We start from the raw sequence: 19,089 nt of genomic DNA, 5'->3' as shown, positions 1-19,089 counted from the left end.
TTTTCTTGTCCTATATACACTTTATAAGGGAGTAGTTGATAAACATAACTCTAAACGTAGCGATAAAAAAGAACCGGAGGAAATCTCCGCCTATGCGGTAAATGGACAATTTCACAACAATGCTTGACTGCTTGTTAATGCAACTTTGAAAAAAGTTAAAAAAAAAAAAAAAAAAAAAAATCTGTTTCAGGAGTAGAGTGGATATGGCAGCTGCTGGAAGTATTGGCTTATTATCTAGTTCTCCTATGTTTAGGAGTTCACCATGTTTATCTCAATTGAAAGCTTCATCATCATCATCTTCATGCAATTCTCTCTCTCCTCAACTTCTCAAAACCATTTCTGACATTCATAGTTCTGGTATCATTGCTTGCCTTCGTGCTCCTAGGTACATTTTTTTTTTTTTTTTCTGGAATTTCTTAATGATATTGTGTTTGTTATCGCTTAATTCTGAAGATTTAGTTAGTTCTTGGAATTTTGTTATTTGCTAGGGAACTCTAGGAATTCTTATCCTGTTATTGAATATTGAATATGGTGGTTTTCACGTGGTTAGTTACTCATCTTAGATTACTCGCATCATTTTGACTTTTTGCATTATCTATGTACTCCACTTTGATTTTATTTTGTTAATTTTTGGATAAAGTATATATGAAAACATATATTTGTATAATTAAAGATGTTTTTAGTCAAAGTTGTGCATTGAAGTCAAGAGATGCAAATTTATACGGAGTAGTAAAAAAACAACTCAAGGTTTTATCATTTTCTCATTAAATCATTTCAAGGGTATGTTTTTTTTTTCAATTTTATAATGAACTTAGCTTGCCACTTGATAAACATTTCAATGCCTCCTTAAGGAACTTTAATTTAGTGATACAAATTCACCTTTTCTTTCTAGCATTTGTTTAAATAAACATTCCCCCCCCCCCCCCCCCCCCCCCCCCCCCCCCCTACAGGATTCCTTATACCACCTTAAGCTAGTCTAAGTCCCTAGACCAAGTAGAAGCTATGTATGAGTAGTAGTAATTAAAATGAAGTCATGGCTACTTGGATGGAATATCGCGTCATTGAAATGTTACAATTAACTTGCAATCTTGCATGGATAATGGTTAAACCTCGTATTGTGCTAATGTTATTATGTATAGTCAATATTCATGTAAATAGTTGAATACAACTATATTCTTGTCTACCAATTGGTAAACAAGTTGATCAAGTATCTTTGCATAGTACATTGCTTGGGAGTTCAAGTCTCAAAGCTTTCTAATGTGTGCAGAAATGTTTTTTTCTTCCTTCATTCATGTTCACCATAACAATCAAAATGTGAGATTCTGCAATGACAACTGACGTGTCAAGAGATTGGATAACGAGTGTCTTGTTTTCATTGTCTTTCTGTAGCTGTACTAGAGTTTATGAAGCTTACTTATATAAGATTCATTCTTCGATTATGAATATTTGAATATATCAGTGCAGAGCTAGCGCTTGGAGCTGCACGAGCTGCACTACGTGGTGGCATCAAAGTAGTAAGTGCTTTTGATTTCAAGCTAAAATGTTGTACTAAGTGGGTTTCTTTTACTATTACACACAGTATATATCATTTTATGAACTGCAACCAATTCTAGCTATTGGACTTATGACGTTCATATTGAATACCTTGAATCCTTGATTTCTGTCCTTAGTGTTCATATGTATGAGCTTCCATCGAATCCGCTTACACCCTAAAGGATACACAATATATGAAAAGATTTCCATTCTGATCTCTAAGATAATGCTTTCAGCATTTCCATCTGTTTGTCACTTGCATCAATTGTGTTCTTAATATTAGTGAAGAGCTACCTGCCTACAAATGTGTCCCTCATGGAGCAACAAAAGTTGATTTCCGATATTCCTATATAAATCTAGATGTCTCTGAACAGTTTGACAGATACATGATGTACTCGTTTTTTTGTTTTTGTTTTTTCCTGCTAATGCTTACTGGAAGTGAGTGAATTTAGCCTGATATCTAGGCATTTCTAAATGTTTCTAATTCACATCTCCCCTTGCTTGAACTGCACCCTGTATTTTTTATAAGTAATTTCGTGATTATTCTGACAAGTTTGTTTTACTTCCTAACGTGTAGTTGGAGGTTGTGATGTCCACTCCAGGTGTGTTTGAGGTTGTTCAGTTGAAGTTCTTTTTGCTTTCTCTAATTCTGCTTGCCAATTGATTTCATTCTCATTGCTCATGCCTCTTTGTTGTAGGTTTTGCAACAGCTTGTGCTGGAGTATCCAACAATGACTTTAGGAGTAAGATCATGTCCTCGCTAACTTATTTCTCTTTTTCTTTCAATCTCCTTATCTCATTATTTTAAGCTAAGTATGTATGTTGCAGTAGATTAATTATTAGAAATTGACTGAAGTTTGTTCCTTTATGTAAGCATTAGAAGTTGGTTCAAGATTGTCTGCACTCTCTTTGGATTTTGTTCCTGATTGATTTGCTTGGCTCTTAGAGATGTCTTAAAAATTTCGATAGTGTTTGTCTGATGCATAGATTTCTGACAGTTATGTTGTGTAATTATTGAACTTAATCTTTTTTTTTTTTTTTTTTTTTTTAGGTAGGAACTGTTCTAAATGCCGAAGATGCTAAAGTTGCAAAGAAGGTTGGTGCTAAGTTCCTAATGAGTCCTGCAATGATCAAGGTATTAATTTGAAAGCTTTAGTGAGTCTCCATATCCACTTTCTTTTGTAGGATAAATATCATTAAGTCACCCATTTATAATAGGTTATAACTTTCTGAATCTTATTTTGTGCTTGCATTTGGTTTTTCTGTCCAAGATAGACTCATAGGACACGATACAATATCCGTCTAAGTCCAATCATGATTATAGAAGTATGATTTTGTTTAAAAGGATAATTTATGTAGTACTTATCTCGAGGTTGTATCAGCTGACCCTCCTAACTACAGGATATACTAGCTGACATCCAAGATCATGAAGTTTTATACATACCTGGTGTCATGACTCCAACAGAAGTATGATCATATCCTGTCTCCATTTCTTCCAAACAGTAAATAATTCTTCCTGATTCTGAACATTGAAATCTCAAACCCTATTTTACCGTTGTCCATTTGCAGATATTGTCGGCTTATAATGCCGGTGCAAGGATTGTCAAGGTGGGGTTTATCATGTTTCTTGTTCTGATATATCTATTTGGTGTCTCTGTCATCTTCTTTATATTCATTTGTATAAAATAATGCTATGGGGTAGGACAATCACATAACTGATGCTGTGCTCTTGGTCTGATCAGATCTATCCTGTTTCTGCACTTGGTGGTGTCGAGTATATATCAGCGGTTAAGAAGCCTTTTCATTACATCCCAATGGTTGCTTCTCAAGGAATTCAAATGGGTAACCATCTGAAATCAAATTTCCTTATCTTACAATTGCTATACTAATTTGTGGCTGTGGTTTATGGAAACTGCTATTTCCTCTCGATAAATGACTCTAAGATTGTCATATACACAGTAGTATTGTTGGCCTGCAAATATCAGAAGTAGTTCTGGCTTCTGCTATGTAGTTTTGTTGTTTCTGTATGTATTTGAAGCTACAACATTAATCAGAAGATGGTAGTATAAATCTTGTTTTTTCTAATCAAGAAATGTTCATATGTTGAAGGTCTAGTAGCAGACTTCATCACCCGAGGAGCATCAGCAGTAGTGCTGTCAGATGCCATTTTTCAAAAAGAAGCAATTGCTCGAGGAGACTTCAACAGTATATCTGAACGAGCACAGTTAGCAGTTTCAATTGGCGCTGAAGCTAAAAAACAGCTTAAACTAGTATGAGGTAAGCTCTTTATATTCATTTTCCTTCTTATTTTAGAGTTAGAAATGTTAAATTTCAAATAAAATACTGGTAATAAATTAATGTCCACATTTCCAAACATGACTGTCAAAAATGATTTTTTCGCACATTCTGAAAAATAACCATGACTATGTATTCCTCTACTTTGTCCAATATTTTTGCTGATAGGAACCATAGTGTTTTTATATTTTCTTTTGTGTGAGCTTGATTTGCACATTCTTAAGCTAAAACTAGTGTGTAATACTGATGCAGATTAATCAGTAACAGTTTTTCTAATCAAAGCCGGTGGAACTTGTTGACCACCATTCCGGCATTCCCTACACTTGCTTGCACCCGTGTATGACGAGGTTGTTGTAGTAAACCATTGCCAAATCGACAAGTAGCTCAGACACCAGTATATATAGGGCTCAGTTCAGAGTTCATTATGCAGTAAGACATAACTGGACTTGGCTAAATCTTTGATTCAGGCTAGATATCTAACAGTTAGTTACCTGACAACATCCAAAAAGGTTGCAATGCGGTTACTTTTTCTCTCGTCTTTTAATACAGGTAAAAGGGTAAAGTTTTTCCCCGTTAGATCACGAAGATGTCCAACTCTTTTGATCATTTATACCCTTTCCAAGCCCTCAGGAGCTCTATCTCTCGCCGTCAGTGGGTGTAATACCACATACGCTGTGGTGATATGTTTCTGAGCAGAATGACCATCATCAGATCTAGGCAAGGCATATTGGAGTGATTTCTTCTGTTCTGTTATTTAATACTTTGTACTCTCTAATTCTGTAGAAGATCTTATGTAACATATGTAGATTGCTATATATTTTTTTTCATATATATGAATGTTACACCAAAGTCTTAAACTACTGGTGCGGTACAATTAGGAGGAACTTTCTGTCAATTGCTTGATTTACATGCTTGCCTGCTTGGACAGCTGAATTTACTACTGTTATATTTTTATAATATGGATCAAATCAATTCAAGATAGTGTAGTGTATTTTGTGTAAGAAAATCAATTCTAAGTACTCTCTCCGTTTTACTTTGTTAGTCCTATATGAAATCAATCAGGTAAAATAAGAGAAAGAAGTAAGAGGTTTGTCATTAGGTTTTTGGGAACAATGTAAAGGTTTGTTGACATACCTGTTATTGTGGGAAGAGCAAAATGAGCAATAGATTTGTATAGAGCATACACAATGGTGAGGAAAAAAAAAAAATCCTCACCACTCTCTCTACCTTTCCCTCTCCTCCACATTAGATTCTTTGTGAGGGAATTTTTTTTGTCCCATCAATCAATAAATTAAAAATTTCCTCACCAATCTCTCTCTTACTTTTCCCACTACCCCACCATATTTCTCTCTCTTATTTTGTTTTTTTAATTTTATTAAATAAATGCTTTTAAAAATAAAAAAATAAAAAATAAAACAAAAAGGAATAAAGTTGACACTTGTCTAACTTTTTGGTTGTGAGGCCAGCATGAAGTTTTCTATGAACTTCCTCACGCTGAGATTATTTTCTCATAAGTTTGTGAGATTTTTGGTGAACTTTCACCATTGGGATACATTTTTAGATAAAAAAAATAACTTTGTGTAAAGATTTTTTTCACCGTTGGGACAGTTCTTACACGAACCGGTTCATTTTGCTCCAAATGACCCACTTTCACCTTTTTTTTTTAAAAAAAATGTTAGGGCCCATGGATAACTTTAATGAGTTGTATTGACAGTAGGTTTGTTAAGTGAGGGGTTTGTATGATGATGATGTGGCAAATAAACAAACCACTTAGAGGATTGTTGTTCTATTGCTCATGCCTTAAGACCATAAATATTAAGGAGGATATCTACTCTCGTATTAGTCGTATATGAGGTTTTTGCTAAGATGGGCCCATCCTCTATGATGTTGGGAAATGTTGAGGATCCTCAAGGAGAAGAACAATCCTCTTCTAGTGAAGGATTGAGCACCTTGTCTCTTGTGCCAAGAGGATATAGCAAAGCATAAAAAACTTACTGTTTCCAGCAATTTGCAAGAAAAGACGACAACATATTGTCAAATAAAAAAATATATAAAAAGCACTTGAAAAAAGGTCACAAACATTGGAATGGAAAAGATTATTGCAACAATCACATTTTTGAAATGGCCTGCCATTGCTTGACAAAGTGTCACCTTTTTATTTGTTGTATTTGTTAAATAATTATTATTAGACCTTATTATTAAGAGAATCAATAAAAAATAATATTTTACAAAGATAAAATTTGTAGGTGGGGGTCATATTATAGTACTACCTTTGTCTTACATATTTTGCAACTTTGAAGGGTGTACAGCAGGGCCGGTTTTGGGCCTATGCAACCAGACCTACTACACAGGGCCCCAAAACCAAAGGGCCCAATTTTTTTAAAAAAAAAGTAATAACATAAAATTTGGAAACTTCTTGTTAGCTATCTTTAGTGGGTCAACATTCAACAATTACTCCTAGTTTACTCCGTCAATTAGCTTCCTAGTTTTTAACAAAAAGATCCAATTTTCCATTTACAATATTTTTCTTCCTTTAATTTTTCCATTTTTTCAAAAAAAAAAAAAATCCTCTAATTACTCTCTTTTCTTGCAATTCCCACAAAAATATCAAACCTTCCATATTCTTCATTTTAATTTCTGCAATTATACTCTATAATTGATAATGGAGCAATTAAATCGATTTTTGTCTCATTTAATTTCCATTTCAACAGTTAAAATTTTCAATCCAATATATACTCCTACCAAAATTTTATCTTTTCATAAAAAATTATTGATTAATTTTGTTCTTAAGGGAAAAATAGTTAGATTGATTTGGCCTTACAAATCGGCAAAGTTTGATAATTGTCCGTAAGATTGATACAATTTTATTGTTGGAGTATTGAAGAGGATTAATGGAAGTTTTTATCTTCATTGTTCAATTGCTCGAAATCTGGAAAATGCAGTAAGGTATGCGGTTTTTTTTTTTTTTTTTTCTGAATTAATAAATCAGTTTTTTTTTTCTTTTTTTTTTTTTTAAAAAAAAAGTAATTTTTCGCTAATTAGTGACATTTTTTTATTGCAGAATTTTTACAGTAGATAAATGACCTTCAATTGGGCAATTAGAGGTTGAGATCTTCTGATTTCTTAATTTTAGTTTGAAGATTCAATTAGCCAAAACAAGGTTGTTTCTTTCCTTGTTGTTTATTAAATCATAGCATATTATTGACTTTTAATTGTTAAATTATGCCTATTAAAAGAAAACAAGAGTCTGGATATGCTAAGCGTAATAAAAAAAATAAAAAATAAAAAGAAAATTGAAGAGCTAATTCAATCCCAAGTAGGATCTCTTGATAAATTTATTATCAAAGAACCCACATTTCTGTTGAAAATCAGAATGTTGATAATAATGATGTTGAAATTATTGAGAATGTGTCTGTTAATGATGATGTTGATGATGTTCAAATTCCTGAGAATGTGCCTATTAATGTTGATGATGTTGAAATTCCTGAGAATGTGGCTTTTAATGATGATATTGAAATTCCTCAGAATGTGATTATTGATGAGAATGTTAGTATTGAGAATAGAGATGTTGATGTTGAAAACAGGGAGTTTGATAATGTGCATAATGAAAATGTGAATTAAAATGTTGACACTGAAAATGGCAATGATGATAATTTGAATAATTCACTTGATGATGAAGATGATATTGATGATAGTGGCAATGCTGAACAAACTACCCCATTTGTGCATTTATTTGATATATTTGATCCAAGGAATTGGGATGCTCTTGATTCAAAAATGATTGATTTTTTAGTCACAAAAGGTCCTAAAAGAGATTGTTCCATTGTTACCTGTCCCAAAGATAAATTCTCTAGACGATTTACCGCTAATTTGTATACTAGAGTTTTATCGAATGGAGAGAAATGTGATAGAGATTGGCTTGTTTATTCAAAAGAGCTTGATATAGTATTTTGTTTTTGTTGTAAAGTTTTTAGAAAAGGGATTGGTAGAGGTCTATTAACAAATGAAGGTTATAGTGATTGGGCACATATTGGTGAAAGACTTAGAGAGCATGAGACGGGTATGGAACATGTTAAGAATATGACCACTTGGTATGAATTCCGTCTAAGGCTCTAACAGAATGAAACTATTGACAAAACGACCCAAAGAATGATTGAGAAAGAAAAAGATCATTGGAAAAAGGTTTTACTAAGAATTATTTTAATTGTGAAATTTCTTGCTAAACATAATTTGGCCTTTCGTGGTTCTAATGAAAAATTGTATCAAAATAGTAATGGCAATTTTTTGGGCTTAATTGAAATGTTAGCAGAGTTTGATCCTATTGTCCAAGAACATGTTAGACGTATAACAAATGATGATATTCACGTTCATTATCTTGGACATAACATCCAAAATGAGCTAATACTTTTGCTTGCTTTTGCAATTAAAACTAAAATTATTAAAAAAAAATAAAGTTAGCAAAGTATTTCTCTGTGATACTTGATTGTACTCCCGATGTTAGTCATCAAGAGCAAATGTCCTTGATTATAAGATATGTGGATGTTTCTTCAAATACAGTTAGTATTGAAGAATCTTTTTTAGGATTTTTATTTGAATGTGAATGACACAACTGGCCAAGGACTTTTTGATGTACTACAAAAGGAATTAAAAAATCTTGACCTTGACATATTTGATGTGCGTGGACAAGGTTATGATATTGGGTCAAATATGAAAGGAAAACATCAAGGTGTGCAAAAGAAATTTTTAGATGTAAATTCGAGAGCTTTTTATACACCTTGTGGTTGTCATAGTCTTAATTTGGCATTGTGTGATATGGCTGAATCATGTAGTAAAGCTAGAGATTTTTTTGGAGTTATTCAACAAATTTATACAATTTTTGCCAAATCTACAAAAAAATGGCAAATCTTGAAAGATAATGTAAAAGGTTTGACTCCAAAATCATTGTCATCTACTCGTTGGGAGAGTCGTGTGGATAGTGTCAAAGCTATAAGATTTCAAATGTCTGATTTTAGAGAAGCTCTACTTGAAGTGTCGGACAATAATGAATTTGAATCAAATATAAGAAATGAAGCTAAATCCTTAGCAACAAACGAGCTTGGTGATTTTGAGTTTTTAATTGCAATTATTATTTGGTTTGAAATATTATCTGCAATTAATTTGGTTAGTAAGCTTTTACAATCAAAAGATGTGCTTATTGATGTTGCTATGGAAAAAATAAAGGGGCTGATTTCCTTTTTTGAGAGTTATAGAGAATCTGGTTTTTCTAATGCGTTGAATAAAGCAAAGGAAATTGCTATTGAAATGGATATTGATCCAATATTTCCCCATAGGCGTATAATATAAAAGGAAAAGACAGTTTGATGACAATCCTAGTACCCCATCAGTTGAGTTATCTGAGGAAGAATCATTTAGAATCAATTATTTTCTTTACCTTGTTGATCAAGCCATTGTTTCTCTTAATAAGAGATTTGAGCAATATCAAGAATATGAACGTATTTTTGGTTTTTTGTTCAATTCTGATAAGTTGCAATCTTTAGATGACGCATGCTTAAAGTCTTGTTGTAGTCATTTTGAAAATGCATTGAAACATAATGAGAAATCTGATATTGATGGGCATGAATTATTTGTGGAATTGAAGCTACTAAGAGATGTTCTTCCGAATAGAAGAATGGGAGAAATTGATATATTAATGTTTCTGAAAGATTTTGATTGTTTTCCCAATACAAATATTGCATATAGAATTTTATTGACTATTCCCGTGACCGTTGCTTCTGCAGAACGAAGTTTTTCGAAATTGAAGTTGTTGAAATCCTACTTGCGGTCTACGATGTTACAAGAGAGACTTAATGGATTGACTATACAATATGAAGATTTGGTGGATGAATTTGCTTCAAAGAGTGTTAGAAGGATGACTCTTTTTAAGTAGTAGTTTGATACTAAGATGCGTGTAGTAGTTTAGTAAAGGAGTTTGATTTACTTTAATAAGTTTGTTTAATAAAAGAGTTTGATACATACATATATACACACACACACACACACACGTTTTTTTAATACAATATAAATAAATTTTTTTTATATGAGTATTAGGGCTCCATTTTTCATACTAGAACAGGGCATCAAAATTGTTCAAGACGGCCCTGGTGTACTGACTCATAGGCAAAATTTGCTTGTAAGTGTAAGATAGATAGAGAAAAATAGGAATGCATGTGATGAGGAGAAAGATAGAGAGAAATGACAACCTAAAACGGAAAGAAAACATTAGTTGCAAATAATATGAAGCATTCATTTTTTGCAAAAATTGCAAAAAATATGAAACAAAGTTAGTACTTGTATAAATATATCAAGATGATACCCTTTGATGTGGGGAAAATAAAATGAAGAGGATGAAAGAGAGAAAAGAGATAGTGGAAAATGAGGTGGATGAAATAGAGTATGAGGTGTTACAAAATAGGGTAAGGAAAGAGAACGTATGGGAGGAGTAAGCCATTTTCCTTGATATATACTACCTTCGTTTTTTTTAGTTGACACGTTTTGAGTTTAACACTATTCACACACTCTCCTTTGACTGTATTTTGTGATTTATACATAATATTATAAAATATAACCATGTGGGGTTTTGTTAAATTCGTCACGATATTTATTTTCTAAATATCAACTTTTTATATATTTTTCTTATCGGTAACTAAAGATATTAACGTTTGAATTTGTGTATTGGCAAACGTGACTAAAGAAATGCGTCAACTAGAAAGAAACAGAGGAAGTATGCTCTAAGAAATCTTATATTAAAGTACAATCCAACTCATAACTGCTTTTGTTTCTCTCTCACTCTCTCTCTCTCTCTCTCTCTCTATCTCTCTTTTAGAAAGGAATAACAATATTGACATTAGACGAGTGAGTAGATGATTTTTGTCTTGTCATCAATCCAATACATTTCAATAAACCAATCGGATTAACTCTATTAAATAAACTCAATTAGATATAAAATAACCAAGCATATTGATGTAATGAGCTTGGAAAAACATATTTATGTGTACAAAAAGGCAGGGGCGGATCCAGCGGGGGTTCATGGGTTCAATTGAACCCCGTTAGATATGGAAAAAAAATCTGGTTTGTGTTTGATGGAGTACTTATTTGTAGTGAAAGAATCTTCTATTTTCTTAAGTTTTTTTAGGTTTAATTTAAGGCTTAAAGCTTCAAAGTTTCATTAATTGGGAAAATGAAGAAACTAGTGTGTAGAAGGAAGAAGAAGTAAATTGCGGCTAACAACACATCCTAACCCCTTTTTTTTTTTTTTTTTAAAAAAAATTTTTTAAGATGGTGGACCTTTCCTTTTCTATCTTTTCCATCTTTTATTATTTTATTTAATACTTAAGTGCTTATTGCCCAGTAAATACTGTATAGTAAATAGTGTACAACTGTGTATTTTATTATATATATAAAAAAAAAACCTTAAAAACTTTAGTTCTCTGTATTGAGAAAAGGATACACATGGGTAATTGTAATTAAAGTCCAAAGAAAGTAAATAATGTAATAAATTTAAAAGTCTATTAAAAAAAGAAAATTCCAATTTAGAAAAAATTGGGAACTCTACAGTCATACGTTCTGGGAATTCTTTAGCCTACATTCCGCGAATTGTTTAGCCTACATTCCGCGTCCCGTACCACGTTCCCAAACGTCCCACTACCGTGTAACCTTGATATTGGGTCATTTATTTTGTATTTATACTGAAATTTGTACTTATTTTGTTGTGTGCTTGTGTATTGGTATTTATTTGAACACTCTATTTTATACTTGAATACCCGATTTATATCCGTGTATTCGGATATCGGGTGTTTGATGAAGCTCGAACCCCCTAGATACAATTCCTGGATCTACCACTATAAAAAGGTGTAATGTATTGATGGATGGTTTTTTTTTTTCACTTTGCATGATTAGATCTCAATATAATTGATCCAAAACATTATAAATTTTCCCTAGAGGAGTATTGTAACAGATTACAAAATTATTAAATTGAAGATAGTCAATCTTTTGAAACCACTTCTATAGAACATGTTAGGGTACCAAATTCAAAAAAAGAAAAGCATTTGTAAAGAGCATCAAACATGCATGAACAACTGTATATTTCTAAATGTGATGAATAAATTTCCTTTGATCTTTAACCTATGTATGAAAATGAATTCTCTCTAGTTTCATACTCTATGATGAAGGTTTAGGATGCTCTATGCTTAAAGGACAAATATTAGCTACTCTCGAGGTAGTGACGGATTTTGAAACCTTTTCTTTTAGGGGCCAATAAATTCTAGTATAAGTGTACGTCAAAAACAATATGATAACATAAGCATACGAAAATTATTTAAATATTCAATGAGAGATTATATTATAAATACCACGGAGTATAAGAATATAGCTAATTATAATAAATGTCTTCATTAAATAGATTAATTTTGTTGGGTGTTGTGTCATTTTCTGGCTCTTTTATTTTGAAAAAGGAGGTAATAAATTTTGTTTGTTCATATTTGTTTACCTGAAATTAATTATAAGTTAATTTATTTTGTAATTGTACATTTGTACATATACATATTTCTTGAAAAAAGTTGTTATGTTTTAATTGATTCTTTAACTTTAAGCATACATTCATTAGTGACTAATTTGTTTATTATCAACGCATTACAACTCACAAATCACAAGTATAAATCAAAATTTTAAAATAACTTATCAATTGATAAATATTAATAGAGAAATAAAGAACGACATACCAAAAGCAGATCGTGCTCTATATTTTTCACTATGTAATTTATTGACTTTGATAACGTCTTGTTGCCTAAAATTATTATTAATTTATTTGTCAGTGCTTAAACTAATCAATACGTAATTAACATAAAAAAAATTTAATTGCAAAAAATAAAAAAAAAATTAAAACCAAAAACTTTAAAACAAAAAAAAAATGAAAAAGTAGTCGAGTAATACAAGTACAATACTCCGTACCTGATATAGTGATATTGCAATTTGTTCTTGGAAGTATCAATTGAATTGGTACCTTGAAAAAAGTGGAGGAAAAATTAAAGGGTTTGGGTTTGTGACTATTGTCAGTACTTTTTAACTTTTACGGAATTGAGAAGCTTTTCTATTTCCTTACTCCATAGTTTATTAGGCAACAATAATAAAGCAATAAGCTTTTTTTTTTAAAAAAAAAAAAAATTTAAATTGGGTCTTTACAATTTTTTTTTTTTTTTTTGTGAAAGTTATTAGGGTTCAAGCCTAGTATAGTCCCTACAATGGTCCGTCCCTGCTCGAGGGTTAAAATTGAGGAAACCCCCTTTGATGCTAAAGTTAGTATCTAATCAAATGTATTGAGAAGTGGGAGTAAGAACCAAAGTATCAATTCAAATGGATTCCATCATGTTTAGTCGACCAGATGCTAGTGGTTAATTCCATACAAATGGATTCCTTAATTTTGTTGTGTTCGTTCATTTAATAGAGGAGACAGTGGGAAAAGTGTTTTTTTTTTTTTTCCAAAGAATATCCACGTACATACATTGTTAGTTTGTTGCCTTTATTTTTCATAGAATTCTTTCAAAGTTGGTCCTAAACCCGAGAAAAACTGAACTATCTTCTGAAAACATCCAAACAATGGATTTTAGTAATTTTTAGTAACACATACTCCATACTTCTTAACTAAATAAAGTTTGATAGTTTACTTTTCCACAATCATCAATTTTCTGTCTATCAACACAAAGAACGTTAAAATTATTCTTTTACCGAAATAAAATGTGCCATGAAGATTATTCAAAACAACTCAAAACTTCACAATTGACCCTTCTTCCCTGGATCTATTTCAATGCTTGTTTGGTTAATATGGAAATTAAATTCCTATGAAGTTGTATTTAGGAAAGTAGCTTGGTTTCCATCACAAAATTCTTAGGAGTTTATTTAACTTATTTAGTCAACAATGAAATTTGATTAATCAAGGGGTTTTGGTAATTTATTTTCTATCTCTTAGTAATTTACTTTCTCCATTATTACTTTTTGAGTCAAACATGGTCAAATGTAGCCTTACTTGAAAATTGGCAACTTTGGGCAGCTTTTCTAGTTTCGATTTTTTTTTTTTTTTTTTTTTTTTTTTTTTTTTTTTTGGGTTTTGAGCAGCTCAAAATTTAACTTTTAGTTAAGAATATAGCTTAGACTGAATTTCGGCCCAAAACAGCAAGTTTAAGCACAGTTTTTGTCCCGAACTTAGATACGACACAAAGCCTTGGCAATAGGCCAACTTTTTTTTGCCATGGCCTAACCCATGACTAGCACTTTTTTTTAGTAAACCATTCATTAAACCAATTTCCCTAACTTTTTTTTTTTTTTTTTTTTTTTTTTTTTTTTTTTTTCTTCTCAAGCCAAACAAACCCTTAATATTCGAGAAAGCCTTGATTTATCTACTTGATAATTAAGTGGTACAATACCCTCCTATTTCTACTCAGAGTCAGCCAGTCAAGTCACATAATTATTCCGTTAGCTTTTAATTGCAACATACTCACTTCTATTAGTTCTTTATTAGCAGAAGTGAAGTTCTTTGAAAAATCTCTATTCGGTTAATAACTAGGAAATACTTTTTCATTGATAACCGACAGGGGTGACACTGGCATGGCGCAACTTGGGCGACTACACAGGGGCTCTAAAATAACAGGGCCCTAAAATATAATAAAGTTACTGTGAATAAGTTGTTAAGTAAGTTTTTCTCCGGTTCAGTGGTAAAGATAGTTGGGCTTTTTAAAGAAAGTCGAGAGTTCAATTCTTGTTATAGAGCTTTTTTTTATTTTTTATTTTTTAAATAATAAATGCTTAGTTCAATTTATTCTTTGTCTCTCTCTCCTCTTTAATCTCATGCGTAGGACATTAGGACTTTAGAAGTACTAGTTCTTTTTTCATCTTCATATAATCTATTTGTTTTTTTTTCTTCTTCCACAAAATAATTCAATATCTATTTCTCAAAATTCAGTATGAAACATTATGCCCAAAAAAAAAAAAATCACTACCAGTCATTTTGAATGACGAATTTTGGTCAAAACCTGTTAAATTTGCAAAGCTTTTTTTTTTTTTTTTTAACTAATAAATATGTTAATTTATACTTACATCTAACGTATAATGAGTCACATGTCAAATATAATCTTTGAATAATAAAAAATGACCAATTTAAAAAATTGAAAAAATTGACATTTAGTACCAGCAAAAGTACCTTGTGTTACATTTGCTACCCGTTTAATTTTTTTTATTTTATTTTGCTACCACCTAAAATCATATAATTAAAATTTCACTACCACTTAACGGAATTCGTTAAGTTTATTCAAAAAAAAAAAAAAAAAAAAGTAACCCAACCATCCTACCACCCCTTCCCCCTGCTGGCGGCCAACGCCCAGAGCTTAGGCCGACATCGACGCGAACCCACCCCCCTCCCTTTCCCCCACCCTACGCAGCCCCCTTCCCTTTCCTCGTTCTTGCTGCCCCGACCCCCACCCCGTACCAAAACCACCCCCCTTTCCCATTCCCCCCATCGGAATCCGCCCCCCCCAGCCCTATTCTCCCCACCGAAATAGACCACCCTCCCGTTCCCCTACCCTTTTCAAACATCCTTAACCCTAAACCACCACCCCAAAATCACCATAAGCGAAACCCTAAATTCGTTTTGGGTGATTTTGGGATGGTGTTTTAGGGTTAGGGTGTAACACCCCAATAATTCTCTCTTTAAATCTGTGAGGACCCTGAACAATATTCAAGAGAAGTACTAGCGTGTTACCGCCACGTGTTCAAACGTTAAGGCTTTATCAGAAAATAGCAGCGGAAAAACTAACTCAGTTATAAATAAGTTTCAAAACCAATAACCAAAACCAAATTAAATGATACAAGCTGGAACCATTAAGGCCCTTATTCAAAACCCAACAAAAGTAGTAAATAAATAAAACCAGAGTTTAAATAAATTCAAACTTATGAAAAGAAATAAACTGCGAATAATAACCAACTCTCCACTCAAAATCCCACAAGCCTGATGCGAATACTGCATGTGTAAGAACCTGTAGTTAATCTGCTCCCCAATATTACAAGTGTAAAAATTGGATCGTCACAGGGTCATTGAAAGGCGAAGGCCATGACCAAAGAAGGACACACAAAGCACGCAATCAGCAAAGCTGAGTACATACAAGCTGCAAAATAAAATAAGAAATCCCTAACATGCCACTAATAGTCAATCATCACGCATCATTAGTTTATAGACTCGACACATGACTCAACTATTTATATTACTAAGACTACATTAATTAATAATAGGTAATTCATTATTTTTATTCGTTGGATTACGCAATAGACAAGGTTGTCCAACCCATGCTCCATTTGGAACATCAATAAAAGAAAAACCCTATGTCTCCTTTCGGAAACATCAATAAACATCCAACAACCACGGGCGCGACTCCGTGACCATAGTTAGTATGAGATCTCACCTAACTCCTAGATTTAAAAAAATATATATTTGAAATAAGAGACTCGTAGATCAGACGGCCTCGAGAAAAGTACATGGCTAATACCCCGTGTACCCCAACCCCTGATTGTCATTACTCCAGAAGTGCACCATCCAGAGTTTTATTGCTCATCCATCTTGCACTTTACGTGAATTACAGGTTTAGACTTGGTGATGACTCATATGCAAATAATACAATCAATCCAATATCAATTCAATCAAGTAAAACAACTTTCCAATTTCAATTCTTGATTTATTAGTGACAAGCAACATTTATTATTTATTCCTTTAACTACCTCGGTGTATTAACACCTTGAGTGCATAAAGCACCCCAAAACCTTAACCTCGTCTTATAAGACTTGAATTCTTCCGTTACTCATCCTATTTCAATAATCATGAATGAGTAATAAATTAATCTTTACACCAATTGCATACCTTTGCCTCTAAGCGCACCTTGCATAATTAGAGCACAAATAATACTTGCAATATAAAATAGTGCACATCATATGAAATTCACAATGTATAACCAACAATTTAACCCATTCATCCCTATACATGATACTAAGTTCCCGATCCGTCCTTAAACATGCACCTAAAAGCAAGGTTTCGTAACTTGTACGTACCTTGAATAAACGAATTGGTATGCCACCTTACTATCTAAAAATCACCTTCAAATAAACTCCTCTCCTAAACCAAACAATTACATCTCAATCAATACTCAATCAATCAAATTTACAGCAATACTAACTTACTTTAAAACCTTCAAAATCCAAATCAGACAACACTTTAAAACCTTCCCTTTAATTAAAATTAAAGGCTTATATATAGTTCTTTAAATTTTCTTCATAAAAACCTTAAAATACACTCTTATACATGAAATTACAGCAAGTTTAAAGTTTAATAAAAATCTTAGAATTATTTTAAAACCCCTAATAATCTCCATTTTTAATGGGTGATTAAACCCTCTTTATAAAACATCAAAAGTAATACTTAGAAACTATTTCCAGCACTTAAAACTTCAATAAAAACATATATTTATGCTTAATTAACTTTAAACATAATTAATTTTATTAATCAAACTCAAGGATAATATTTTAAGTATAAAAAAAACTTCGTTAAATTAAAAACTGCCCGAAAATCATATTTAGAGGCTGAATTTGGCCACGAGAGGGTAGTGCACACTATCAAAGGTGGTGATTCTTTCTTAAAACGTTGTTTCCACATGAAAAACACTACTTTTTCATCAAAATCGGATGAGTTCAGAACCTGATCGGGATTAAAACGGGATTAATATTAACGAACGAAAATCTAAAAAATTAAAACACGAATTTACATGTTCAAAATAATCTGGAATTAAGTTAAACTAATCATTAGTTATAACCACCAAAATTTCAAAACATCATTACTACAAAAGCCCTAAATCAATTGTTCATAAAAACCCTAAAATCATGATTTTCAATAATTAAAAACCCTAGATTATAAAATTTACAAAATCTGAAAATTATGACATTTATAAAATCTGAAATTATAAAGTTTAATCATCAAAATACAACTTGATACTAATTAAATTAATTTCAAACAATAAAATCAAAATCCATAAATCAATAATTATAATCATACAAATTAATAAAACTAAGGAGAAAGAAAATAAGACTAACCTTTTTGTGTGGGAAATTTTTGGGGATTCATGGGATATTTATAGGAGAGAATTGTAGGGTAAATAGGAAGATCGGGCCTCATAAAAATAATGGGTCGATTAAGTAAACAAATGGGTTAGGCTTGTGTGATTGGACATAAATTGTAGAATAAAGGTGCATAAAATAATTTGTTCAAATAATTTTCGACCCAGATTAATAATTTGAAACTTTTGAAATTAAATTATGAAAAATAACAAATAAATATTATAAATAAAATAAATTTTCATTTATAAAATATTTAAAAATACGGGGGATTACATAGGGAAGGCCGAAAAGGGTGGGGGAAGGGGAGGGGGGTCAATTTCAGTGGGGTGAACAGGGCTAGGGGTGGATTCTGGTGGGGGGAAGGGGAAAGGGGGGTGGTTTTGGTTCGGGGTGGGGGTCGGGGCAGCAAGAACGGGAAAAGGGAAGGGGGGTTGGCTGTGTAGGGTGGGGGAAAGGGAGTGCCGACCAGGGAGTAGGTGGTAGTGAGGGGGGAGGGGTGGCAGTGAGATGGGGGGTGGATGTAAGGTGGTTGAACGGTGGCTAAACCCAAATAACGGAAATAGTAACGGTGTAAGTCAATTGGTAGTGAAATAAATATTTTAGGGATGTGAAATGCTAAATACCGCGTCCAAATTTATCGCCACCACCATCATTTCGAGCAAACTGACAATTTTGCCCTTATTAAACCCAAACCCATCTATCACCCTTATTTTTCTCTCTCTCCTCAAACACCAACCACCCACCTTTTTTACCACACAACCTCCACAACCACATATTTGGGGTTTACTGGGAAGTAATTGGCGGGAGCTCAGGCAGCGCATGCGGTGGAGGCGGCGCGAACCTAGACATTGGCGACGGCGGCAGAATGGTTGGAAAAGAGGTAAGTAGTTTCCGATTATTTTTTTTTTCTGATTTTTTTTTTTTATGAAATAAGTGGGTGGTAACCGGAGGTGAAAACCGGTTGCCAACACCGGTAACCGGCGACCAAATCCGGTAACCGGCGACCAAATCCGGTTGACCGCAGCCGGTAATCAGTTTTCACCTCCGGTTACCAGCCACACCATATTATTTTTTTTTTAA

At 32.6% G+C, this 19,089-nt stretch overlaps 1 protein-coding gene and 1 pseudogene across 2 annotated transcripts; both read left to right on the top strand.

Annotated features, from left to right (window-relative positions):
• Window positions 1-16: 16 nt before the first annotated feature.
• Window positions 17-4,800, top strand: LOC145641632 (uncharacterized). Of its 2 annotated transcripts, XR_014115484.1 has the most exons (11): window positions 17-385; window positions 1,460-1,514; window positions 2,111-2,146; window positions 2,232-2,276; window positions 2,585-2,668; window positions 2,935-3,000; window positions 3,103-3,141; window positions 3,276-3,375; window positions 3,643-3,810; window positions 4,081-4,257; window positions 4,378-4,800. XR_014115484.1 is itself a non-coding variant. In XM_081692491.1 (10 exons), exons 1-9 carry the CDS (start codon window positions 204-206, stop codon window positions 3,807-3,809), a joined length of 774 nt encoding a protein of 257 aa, XP_081548617.1. In that variant the 5' UTR covers window positions 17-203; the 3' UTR covers window position 3,810; window positions 4,081-4,799. The 2 variants fall into 2 exon arrangements, 1 of the variants encoding a protein (XP_081548617.1); XM_081692491.1 differs by having other exon boundaries at window positions 4,081-4,799.
• Window positions 4,801-5,694: 894 nt separating this feature from the next.
• Window positions 5,695-9,754, top strand: LOC145642632 (uncharacterized; annotated as a pseudogene).
• The last annotated feature ends 9,335 nt before the right edge of the window (window positions 9,755-19,089 follow it).

The sequence above is a fragment of the Chenopodium album genome, chromosome 8 (assembly GCF_948465745.1).
Source record: "Chenopodium album chromosome 8, dcCheAlbu1.1, whole genome shotgun sequence".
Taxonomy (NCBI): Eukaryota; Viridiplantae; Streptophyta; class Magnoliopsida; order Caryophyllales; family Amaranthaceae; genus Chenopodium; species Chenopodium album.
The sequence above is the reverse complement of the archived record's forward strand: the minus strand, read 5'-3'. Positions and strand labels throughout refer to the sequence as shown.

Bases quoted from the DNA above. Each gene is read 5' to 3' on its own strand.
- LOC145641632 (XM_081692491.1), top strand. From the start codon at position 204: ATGGCAGCTGCTGGAAGTATTGGCTTATTATCTAGTTCTCCTATGTTT. The intron at 386-1,459 runs GTACATTTTTTT...TGAATATATCAG, and splicing joins GCTTGCCTTCGTGCTCCTAG to TGCAGAGCTAGCGCTTGGAG. The intron at 3,001-3,102 runs GTATGATCATAT...GTCCATTTGCAG, and splicing joins GTGTCATGACTCCAACAGAA to ATATTGTCGGCTTATAATGC.